This window comes from Hydra viridissima, unplaced genomic scaffold (assembly GCF_058129835.1).
Source record: "Hydra viridissima isolate aposymbiotic clone 2 unplaced genomic scaffold, HvirCarnegie_v1 scaffold_9, whole genome shotgun sequence".
In the NCBI taxonomy this organism is placed as follows: Eukaryota; Metazoa; Cnidaria; class Hydrozoa; order Anthoathecata; family Hydridae; genus Hydra; species Hydra viridissima.
The window spans coordinates 5227308-5239002 of NW_028324308.1; the positions used below are offsets into that span (position 1 = coordinate 5227308).

Genomic DNA, 11695 nt, shown 5'->3' on the forward strand with positions numbered 1-11695 from the left:
TACCAGTGTTACGGTTTGATACTTTTTTGAAAGTTTTTGTAAATTTTTGAAAACGTTCGTAAATTTTGGTATAAGTTTTACTATTTTTTCGTAAAAGTTTTTTTTTTTTTTATGAAGAAATTAGTTGCGGTTTTATTAAACCTTTTTTCTAATTTTTTACGTTCGCTTTTCAAATGTAAAGTTTCCAAAGTTTTTGTTTTCTGTGATTTTGGTAAAAAGGCGGATAATCCCATCTCACATACAAGGATAAAAAGCTATTGTTACTTTAAAAGAAAAAGCTTTCAGCAATTATTTTAAGCGGAAATTTCGTTCTGTGTTAAAGATAGAAGCTGTGCAGTGATCATGTACTTGTGATTCACACAGTAATTTAAACTGGCAAGCCAGATACATCTTATTTCTTTTAATATTGACTGAGGAAATAATGGTGAGTCAATTTTAATTCCAACATATCTGCAACTCGCTAATAGTAAGACCAATGATAATTAGTCAATAGATATCTTGGTTTATTTTTCTCTTTTTCCTTAACTAAAAGTTTGGTGCTTTATACTTACACTAAAACATACATACTCACACTTAAACTCCACTTATATCACTTATATCATATATAATATCATATATAATAATATCATATATGATAATACCAAAATTAATGGTATCACATAATAAAATACTACTTATAATAAAAAAGCAATTTAAATTTATTAGTAAATTTATGCCATTAAAATATTTTTTGAAATAGTATCAGACGGAAAAAAAATCTTGCTAAGTATGAAAATGAATAATAAACAAAATTAAAAAAATAAATAATTTTTTTTCCCAGTTTCGACAATATTTTGATTCTCTTTTTAACTTCGTAAAGTTTTTTTTATTTTCTAATGAAACATATTTTTAAAAATACTTTTCGTATAGTTCAGTTTGTTCCTTTAAGTAAATCATCCCGTATGCATCCCGACTCGTCTTTTCAAATGATAAACAGCCTTTATCACTAGATTTTTTTTGTACTTAAAATCCTCTGTTCTCCTGTGATTTTTTTTTTTTTTTTTTTTTAATTATATTTTACAAAAATGAAATAAAGCAAGGATACTTTTAATCTACTAATCTATTTATTTCATCATTAAAAAATATTTTTTGTCCCCACTTCCACTTGAGGTTTTCTCTTGCAATTACTATGAAGTACCATCGCAAAAAACGTAGGTGGCGGAGGGGAGGAGAGATAAAACCAATGCTTTGGTTTTAAACCCACATAAAAATTTAAAACACGATTATTGCGTCACTACGATAATCTTAAAGTGAATGAAGGTTCGGGGAGAGGGGAAAGGAGCGAAAGCCCGCTAGCTTCTTTTGTAGTGTCGTCCATGTACATGTTATGTATAAATAACATTATTATAGCTATTTATATAAACATTATGTAAATTGATAAATTTTTAGAATGGAATGAAGTTCAATAAAGAAGATTTGGCGCAGCTGAAAGATGTTTTTCGTTACTTTGATCCCAAAAATACGGGTTTTATTACTTCGAAGCAACTTGCTACCAGTACAAGGTGCCTTAAACCAAAACCCCTTGAACGAGACGTAGAAGAAATGTTGATGTCTATCAATCAAGAAAGAAGAGGAAAGCTAAGTTTTGATGATTATTTGGGGATGACAAGTACTGTTATTGAAAAAATAAAAAAAAGACATCGTAGCATTAAACGACAAGGAGTAAGTGAAATGGTTAATTTAGATATTTAATTTGTAAAAGTATTAACTAACTTTGAAATGAAAATACTTAAAAGAGATTATCCAAATGAAAAACTTAAATATTTTGAAATTTATAATTAACTTTTTTGAGTAAATTGTGTTGTAGAGTTGCGAAAAGAACCTCACCGAAGCGCAACTTCAAGATTTGAAAGATTCTTTTGGCTTATTTGATCAAAACGGCGATGGGAAAATTTCCATGGAAGAACTTAATGTAGTTATGAAAAATTTAGGTCACGAAGCATCAAAAGAGGAAATAAAATCATGTTTAAAAGACATTGATTCTGATGACGACGGCGAACTAAGTTTTCCAGAATTCATTACCCTAATGACTAGAAAACTAAGCAACACGGCAGTAACTCAAGAACTCAAAGAGGTATTCTTTTTCTCCATTTATCTTACAACATTCAGAGCAATTAAAAAGCACATGACCATTCCCAGAGGATTCTTTTTTCTTTTGAGTTTTTATCAATTGCAAAACAAAAAAGTTTGACTAAAAAAATTTAAAGAAGACATTTCTAAAAAATGGAAATTGTAAACGTTTTACGAAAGGATTGTGTTTTAGGCGTTTGACTTTTTTGACGAAGACAGAAATGGATCGATAAGCTCAGACGAACTTCGTGCCATCATGCTTAAGTTTGGAGAAGATCTGTCTGAAGAAGAAATTGCTGAGATGATTAGAGAAGCAGATTTGAATGGAGATGGGAATATTGATTATCCAGGTAAAAGAAAGTAAATCTCTCCAGAAAATTATTTTTTCAATTTCACTACGAATCTGTTAAGATTTTTTTTTATTATTTCTTTTATAGAAGAATTTCTTTTTTTTTTTTCATAAATAGTTTTAACAAACCATTTTAACCAATTTTAGAATTAGTTTTTATTGAAAAATTAGTTAATTTAGCAAAATACCGAAAACGACATAGAGATGAATATACAGGTGTCGAAATATGTAATATAAATTGGGATATTAAAACATTCAGGTTATTTTGAAGTTAAGGAACTGCGTTTGGACCGATCTTTTCCAAATTATCTGAAAATTCAGATTTGTTCATTTCTACAAATTTTCTCAAAAAACTCTGAGCATGATGAGAGTTTTGCAAACTTTTAGAGTAATTTGGTTAAAAACATTTAAATGATTTTTTTTTTCCGGTAGCCAATTCTTACAAATTTGTCAACTGAAATTATCCGGACAAATCTGAACTTGTATGGAGTTATCCGGAAATTTAAAAGTATATTTATTTATCACTAAATTTCCTGATACTTCATGCAATTCGAAAATGCTTAAAATTATTTAAACTGTTTTTTTTTGGCCCCCTATTGAACTTTTTATGTGTCAAACCAATAAACTAACATATTTGATTTATCCGGATAAATCGAGTTTAGATGTCCGGGAGCAGCTTCTTCAAATTTTTGTTCTAAAATTATTTTGCTAAAATATAAGTATTAATATGTCAGTGATTAAATCATATTTTTCACAATAATTATTTTTGTTTGTTTGTTTGTGATTTATTTCATCCCAAATTATTTTTATTTGTTTAGTTTAAACATCCTTTTTTTGTAAATGACGTCAGTTACCCAGCTTGCTTTGCTCTGATTTAACCAGAATAATTAGCGTTTCTATATTTATAAGTAATAATATTTATAGTAATACTATAAATGATAATATTAGAGCGACAATTTAACACCAAAAGTATATAGTTCATGTTTTTTTTTCTTTTTTTTTTTTTGCCAAATTTTCTTTGTTACGGACAAATTTTTTTGTGTTGGAAACGGTTAACGTTGAAATAAAACAAATTATTTCTTTGTTCTGAAACAATACACAGTACATGTGTCCCTATCTAATCCGGTTAGTTCAAACAATTCCACTTTTTTAATTGCATTCTTAATGAGGGCAGTTTTGTGATTAATAGTGAGCTTCTGAATCACAAAGTATTAATTTGGGAACTTTTAAAAACTTTACTTCACTAGAGAATTGTTGCTTTTATTACGAACTGCGGTTAATTGAATCAATCAAATTTAATGACGTTTGAAGAATGGCATTTAATGACGATAAAGACAAATGGCATTTAATTTGCAACATTTTATACGCTGCATGATCTGAAACTTGTGCGTTTTACAAATAAATTTTATTTCCACAAGTGACTTTGGAGTCAAAATTTTGAATCAAAATTTTAATCAAAATTTTAAAAAAATTTAGATTCCAAAGTCACTTGTAAAAATCTATTATATTTATTTCATACTTGTTTAAATATATCCAACTACTTATATTTTGGTTTATATTTGAACAAAGTCATTGAAATCTCAAAAAATAAAATTTTGTTCAAAATAATTAAAATTATCCAACTTTTTGGTTTAAATTCATTATATATATATATATATATATATATATATATATATATATATATATATATATATATATATATATATATATATATATATATATATATATATATATATATATATAATACAAAACGCAAGCGAAACATTATATGGTTTAACCCTCCATTCAGTCAAAACGTGGAAACAAAAATAGGAAACCGTTTACTTGCATTGGTTGACCTTCACTTCCCGGTAAATCATAGATTGCACAAAATTTTTAATAGAAATTCGATCAAGGTAAGTTATAGCTGTATGCGAAACGTAAAATCCATCATTAATTCGCATAACCACAAAATTTTACAAGACCAAAAAAGCATACCAAAAAACACTTGCAACTGTACTAACAAAACTACTTGCCCTTTAAACAATCAATGTTTATTAAGCAACATCGTTTATAAAGCTATCGTGAGTTCCGAAAATCTTGAACTCAAAGAAAAAGTTTATTTTGGCATTAGCGAGACACCATTTAAACTAAGATATGCTAACCATGTAAAATCTTTTAATACGGTCAGGTATAAGAATGATACAGAACTTTCAAAGGAAATTTGGAAATTAAAAGAAAAAGCCATCACACCTATAATAAAGTGGAGAATTGTAAAGCGATGCAAACCTTCCAACCCTGAAACCAAGACCTGTAACCTTTGCCTTCACGAGAAGTTTGAAATTTTATCGCATAAAGAAAACAACCTACCCAACAAAAGAAGCGAAATATTATCTAAATGTCGACATGCTAACAAGTTCCTTTTATCCTCTTTTGATACTGAAGACTAAATGATTGCGTCTTTTTGCTCATTACGTCAGAATTCGTTCTACCGTAAATTTGATTCGTTTTTAAACGGTTTTTTACGTTTTTAATTTGTAATTAATAGCTGATGATTGCCGTAAGGCACGAAACTTTAAGTACTATTAAAATGTTGTTTTTCTCCATTTAAATAACAGATATATATATATTGCTCTATTATTATAATATTGAGCACTCTTTTACGCACAAGAGCTTTGTATTATTTTGATATAATACATAACCAATCAATATATATATATATATATATATATATATATATATATATATATATATATATATATATATATATATATATATATATATATATATATATATACATATATATATATATATATAATGGAAAAGATGTCAGAAGTATCCGATCCGAAACGGCAAGTTCGGATAAAAAAACTGATATTTTTTTAAGTGTTGAATAAAATATCTCAGGTTTATGTTCACAGAAGTCGAACAAAGTATTAAACAAGGTGGTTACATTTTTGCAAACTTGACTTGGCAATTAAGTTGAATAAGCGAGTTAGCAAAAGAAGATTAAATTTATAAATCATAAACTATTAATTTAGGGCTACTTTAGATTGATAAAAACTTTTTTTTCTTTTAGAATTTGTAAAGATGACAAGTTTCTTCACATGAAAAGTACGTTTGGTTAAATACCTCGATGAGCTTTTTTACTACTTCAGCAAATTCTTTGTATATTTTTTAATTTTGTATATAAAATTGTCTATTTTCACTCTTTAGTATATTACTTTCTTCATCTGTAAAAAACTTGTGCAAAGTTAACTTTAATTTGGATAATAAACAATGGTAGATAAGAACAAAATAATGGAATATTTATTTACGAAATAATTTGAAGAATGGTATTTTCAATACCCAGACAATTACCCATTTACCTTTGTGCAAACTCTTTTATACCATTATCATTATCATCTTTTATACCGATGAATTTAACAAAAGAATAAAAGCTCAATTCTCAATATTTTGAGAGCTGACATTTTTCGACCTTTTTTATATTAAAAAAAATTAATGGGAATTTTTTATTAGAAAGGTTTTAATTGTATTTCTTAACATATGAAGACGTTCATTATCTAATCGTACTTGGAGTTAATTGGACTTAAAAAACGTAACGTACTAAAAATGTGTTTAAGAATAAATGGTCAATGTGAAGCTAAAGGAGGTACTACAACTATCTACTAAAGGTACTATCTCAAACCTAAACCTATCAGAACAATTATAATATCCTTATCTGTTAAGTGAATTTTCCTTTCAGCCAATCAAAATAATTTCGCTGTTTATTTTGTTAGATATTTAAGCGTTGATTTAGATTAAATATTTTTTTACCTGTTAAAATAGTAAAAGAATAAAGTTTATAAACGTATATAAAAGAATGGTATATGTAAAACCTTTATCCGCGTTAAAATGTAAATTTTCGAAAATATGCGACACAACACCTTTATCCTCTTACGTCGTTGATTTATGAAATATGGGCCCAATCAAATAAAGCTGAAAAATGCGTAATTAACGGAAAAAAAAAAAAGATATAAATAAAAAAAAAGGGTTTTGCTCACACAAAAAAAATTTCCGCAAACTGCATTCTTAAAAACAAAATTACGCAAGGATTTTTGAGAAAATTTCCTATGCAAATATGCAAAATTTCTCACGCAAAAAAAATTTTTGCAGCAAGTTCTAAATTTTTGCGTGATTACGCAAAATTTTTAACCAAAGAATGATTGTGCAAAGTAGTGCAAAGGTACATGATTTTTTTTCGAATCACAGGTGTCTATTTTTGTAAACAAAAAGATTTGTACTCGAAAAACGTAGAGCTACGTAATTTTTAAAAATTTCAGTGAATATTAAGTGTTTCAATAACATTTTTGACATTTTTCTAAAAGTGAGCATTTTTCTAAAAGTAAGCATTTTTCTAAAAGTAAGCATTGGGTGAGAAGCATTGTTGAACTTTATTTAAAATATTTTAAAATCCATCAATTTGAAAATGAAACTTTTATTAAAATGGAAAGTTTAACAAGATCAAACTCACGGTTGATTGCACTATGAAGACATGAAAGACCTAACAAAAGGCGTCCGTCACTGCGCAAAACAGGAGGTTGAAAGCTGTAGTATTTATAAAAATGAACGAAAAATTTTTTATTACAAAACATTTTAGCATTCATCCCCTTTGTTTTGTAGAGTGACGGACCCCTATTCAAACACGTTGATTATGTGATTTTTATCTGTGTAAACTTATATAAAAAGAGCAAATGAGCTAAAGGAAAGTATTATGATATTTTCAACATCAGTGGAGAGAGAGGTTAACCATCCATTAAAAAAAGCTGATGAGCAAACTTAGTCATCGACCGAAATTTGTTTGTCATCATAAATGAAGTTTAGTTTTAGCTAATAAAAATTAAACTTTATATATCGTTGAGTACGCGAATTTTTCTACCTCTAAATTCAAAAAATGCAGACCCTCTTTTAGGCACAATAGGTAAACAAGGAATGTAACATATATATGATAAAAATATAAAACTTTTATTTTCGTACACAAATCTCTGAAACGATTAAGCAAAATTTATTTCCAAAACATTGATAAAAAAAATAATTTTCTCCAAGGAATATTCCTTGTTCACTTTGTGTGCCAAAAAAAACTCAAATTTCTCTTTTTACGTAAAAATTACCAATTTTACGACAGATTGGAAAAATCCGTAAGTAGGCATTTTTATAGGATTGCAGTTTTGAAAATTGCTTAATTACGCAAAAAATTTTCCATTTTTAATTACCGATTATTTTTTTTTGCGTTTTGCGTAACAAGCTGTATAGGATTGGGCCATGGACTGTTGCCTCATTTTTTATTTTTAAAAATGAAGAAGAAAAATTACAAGTTGAGCGAGTTTCTACGTTTTAAAATTACAACAAGAAAAAAGAGAAAGAAACTCTAATGGGGCTGATCAAATCTTAAGTTTTCGCTCTTATTTTCCATTCCATTAAGTTCATTTGAGGAATGGAGGAACAAGTTATGCGTTTATCAAGACCTTGCCTAAAACTATGGAAAGCATTTCTCTGTACTGATATGATACCTTTTAAATTGTTGCACAGGAGGTTAGAGATCGAAACTTTACGGATTTCTTTCAGCTGTCGTTTTGTGAATACTCCTGTTCGTTGATAAAAGAATCGATCTCCTTCTCGCGCATCTTCAAAATGCTTTTTAATAAGACATTTGAATGTCGGACCTACCTGTAAACCAGAAACTTTTTTTTCTAACATACCGGCAACAAATAAATCAATATGGTTGCGAACTGAGCCATATAGTCTCTTAAGGACCTTCCTATCACGTGCACTTGTAATTTCTTTTTTGAACTCGTTAAAGCTGTTACTGGCTTGCTTTGAACCACACCAGCGTCTCCATTTATTGTAACTTGGGATACCATGATCACGTCCTCGTTGAATATTGATAGCAGCAAGGTTCGAAAAGGCGGGTGATCCAACTGGAATAAGTAGCTTCTTAAAGACACTTTCTGCGAAAAACGAATCAATTTCACTAGAGGCGTTTCCAATAAGTCCGAATATTGTTGATTCAATGCCGTATTTTGAAATGAGTGAGTTATTAAAAAATGACAATTGAAAAGTAACAGGTTGAGCGATAGAGTCAAAGTTAGCATTAAGCAGGCTGATAAAGTTCGGAATTTCGCTATGTGCGAATCTAAACGCTGCAGTGGAAAAGTCAGCACTTGTTTGTGGGTTTACGTTGCTGTCATATCCATTGTAAGGTTTTATCGGAGTTATTGTTGGTACCCACTCAGTGTATAGAATGTGTTGGTAAACAGCAATCAAAATTTTCCTTGCAACTTGAAACAGGTTTTCATTGTTCCATTCTGGATTAATTTTTCCTAGTTTTTTAGCAATACGGTTATGTTCTCTAACAAAAAGCGTATAAACAGCTACAATAGGAATGTTTTGATTCACTCTACGATCGCCGGATAAAAAGCATCCACCAGGTCTGGTTGAGCAAGCAGCTTTTGAACATATGCAACGAGGAAGCAAATTGCCGCTTGATGTCCTTAACAAACCTCCTATAGATTAAAATAAGTATTAAGAAAAAATAAAGCAAAAAAAAAAACAAACGGAAAACTAAAAAAATACATCTTCACACAATCAAGAGTTAACATCGGTTTAAAAGCAAAAACTTTGAAGTTCACTAAAACACGAATTTTAGTACTTTTTCTCGTTCTCAAATGTCTTGAGAAGCTTTTACTATTTCCATAAATTTGTGAAAGATCTGCGAAGGCGGAAACCGAGTTTAATTGTTCACGGACCATTCTTTTACGACCTTGACAAACCGGAAAAGACCTGGAAAATGGTGTGCATCCACTTTTACCGTCCTTTGATCGTAGCAATGGAAAGCACGGGTATTTAAAATCTACCAAGTTCCCCAGGTGACACCTAAAAGTCAGAGAAAGCGAAAGAAATTTAAGAAGGAGTGTTAGCTCTCACTCGTATAGTTTCAAGCTAACTAATTCTGTTTACTTATCACTAATGCATTGTCGGGGATTGTCGGTGAACGTAATATCGGTGACGTAAAACTGTCCAAAAACCATATGAAGCACCGATAACGAGCTTTTTCTCTCTGATTTTTTATCAGAAAGACTAAAAGCAGCTTCTGCTGCTTCGTAAGCAGTCGGCCTGTTTCTGCCATCCAAAGTTGGAAATCCAAAAGGTGTGTCCAAACCAAAAGTATCATAATAGCGTGCCTCTAAATAAAAAACAACCAGTGAAGTAACTCCTAAAAAGGAATAGCGTATTAAAGCTATTAACAGAAGCATGAAATTTAACATCAATACTTAAGTGTCTTTTAAAAGGTGTATTAGTAGCCCCCATAGTTGGGCGAAGTAGATTATTACAAGTTCCATCAAACGTGCGAAAAGACAGCTTCGATTTGCTGCTTTTACAATTAGCTTTAGTCAGCGGAATTTTGCAGTTAGACAGTGTGTTATCTATATATAAAAAACCAACCAGTGTAATAAAACTATGATGAAAAATCTCGTTCTTAGGGTTTTTAGTTGATAGATTTAACCGCAAATTGAGAAACATTAGTAACGAGTTTGATCACAATATCTAAGCTTTTTCTCTTTTTTTTTTTTTAAACGGATAATCACCTACCGTCTAGAAAGCAGTGGATCGATATTGCACCACGATCTCTTTTTCTCGAAGGGCACATCACTGCATTTTTGTCATAAAGAAAGTAAACACAAGAAGGATAACTGTTATTTTTAAACAATCGAGTTCTTGCTGGGTACCAATTGGCTACGAAGCATTTTTTGTTTTTACTGCAGACATTTAAACACACCTTCGGAGTGACTAAAAGTCCTGAAAAAACGTGACTGTTGCCACAGTATCGTTGAAATCTTTCACTAAATGAGCATCGAGGTGCTAAAAATCCTATGTTAAAACGTTCTGTTACAATTATAATAACATTTTTTTTGGATAAAATTAGTAACAATAATAATATTTCTAGGATTGATTTAATGATTTAGTTTAATTATTAAGCAATAAAGTCGTCACAAACTGAATAAAAATGAAAACAGAAAATAAAGAACGAGAATTTTAATCTTAAGCGAATTTTCAGAATTCAATACAGCATATTTTATTCAAAGTAAAGTATCTGAAATAATCTTTTATTTCATTTGGTCTTTGTTAAGTAAGGTTTTAGTTAAATAAAGGTCATAATTTAGTCTTAGTAAGTAAAGCTTTAGTTACTCATTTGGTTTGTTAAAGTCTTATACCCCATTTAACCCAAAAATAAAACTTGTTTTAATCGTGGTTATTTAAACGTGTGACGTATTTTTTCGTCCACACTGCTTTTTAAAACCTTGTTTCAAATAAATGAGTTTAAAAAACGGTAGCTAAATAAGACAACATCGCGAGGTTATTTTATCAAAAAACTTTTGTTTGGAAACCGAGAGGTCTTATAAATCTCCATGAAAAAAAAGGTGTAATGAAAAATTGGCAATAATAAATAATAAAGATAATGATAATAATAATAATAATAATAATAATAATAATAATAATAATAATAATAATAATAATAATAATAATAATAATAATAATAATAATAATAATAATAATAATAATAATAATAATAATAATAATAATAATAATAATAATAATAATAATAAAAATAATAATAATAATAATAATAATAATAATAATAATAATAATAATAATAATAATAATAATAGTAATAATAGTAATAATATCTAAAATCGAAAGAAATTATTTATAAACGTATTATATTAATATTCTCTCTTTTTATCTCTCTTACGTTATATATGATACATTTAAGCATATATTTATGTGTATTATAAAAAATGATTTGTGTTTAAATAACAGCTTTTTCTCCAATATCTTCGAAAATCGATAACTCTTCATTTCGTAAATTTTCCATTTTGTTCTTGTTTTTAAAAAAATACTTCCAAGTAGACGTGACCGAAATATTATATAAAAGAATATTTACTCGAATTAGCAAGTTAAAGTTTTACTCAGTTCCGTAAAAAATAAACCTGATTTATTGTGATGTGACAAGGATAATAGTTAAAAATGGTTTAAACTGAACACCGTTTTAAAAGCGAATGTTATTAAAACTCGGTTTTGTTAGTGTGAATAGGGAATTAGCGACTCATTTGGTTTAGTTACTAAGACCAAATTAGCGGAAAGTTTTTTATGTTGAAAAAGTTTTTTTCAGTTTTTTTAAATTTGAACAATCATTACATTTATGTACTCTATTTACAT

At 28.6% G+C, this 11695-nt stretch overlaps 2 protein-coding genes across 2 annotated transcripts; one reads left to right on the plus strand and one right to left on the minus strand.

Moving 5' to 3' along the window:
• The first annotated feature begins 286 nt into the window (after positions 1–286).
• On the plus strand, positions 287–5645 carry LOC145185529 (calmodulin-like). The gene is made up of 5 exons (XM_090099140.1): positions 287–424; positions 1429–1701; positions 1847–2113; positions 2303–2459; positions 5517–5645. Exons 1-5 carry the CDS (start codon positions 422–424, stop codon positions 5546–5548), a joined length of 732 nt encoding a protein of 243 aa, XP_089955266.1. The 5' UTR covers positions 287–421; the 3' UTR covers positions 5549–5645.
• Positions 5646–7864: 2219 nt separating this feature from the next.
• LOC145185953 (salivary peroxidase/catechol oxidase-like) lies at positions 7865–9997 on the minus strand. The gene is made up of 4 exons (XM_090098619.1): positions 9748–9997; positions 9434–9659; positions 9114–9349; positions 7865–8979 (listed from the first exon to the last, which is right to left on the minus strand). Exons 1-4 carry the CDS (start codon positions 9995–9997, stop codon positions 7865–7867), a joined length of 1827 nt encoding a protein of 608 aa, XP_089954745.1.
• Positions 9998–11695: the final 1698 nt, after the last annotated feature.

Bases quoted from the DNA above. Each gene is read 5' to 3' on its own strand.
- LOC145185529 (XM_090099140.1), top strand. The intron at 1,702-1,846 runs GTAAGTGAAATG...ATTGTGTTGTAG, and splicing joins GTAGCATTAAACGACAAGGA to AGTTGCGAAAAGAACCTCAC. The intron at 2,460-5,516 runs GTAAAAGAAAGT...TTTTTCTTTTAG, and splicing joins TGGGAATATTGATTATCCAG to AATTTGTAAAGATGACAAGT.
- LOC145185953 (XM_090098619.1), bottom strand. From the start codon at position 9,997: ATGTTTCTCAATTTGCGGTTAAATCTATCAACTAAAAACCCTAAGAAC. The intron at 9,660-9,747 runs GTATTGATGTTA...TTTTTTATTTAG, and splicing joins ACCTTTTAAAAGACACTTAA to AGGCACGCTATTATGATACT. The intron at 8,980-9,113 runs GTGTTTTAGTGA...TTTAATCTATAG, and splicing joins GAGAAAAAGTACTAAAATTC to GAGGTTTGTTAAGGACATCA.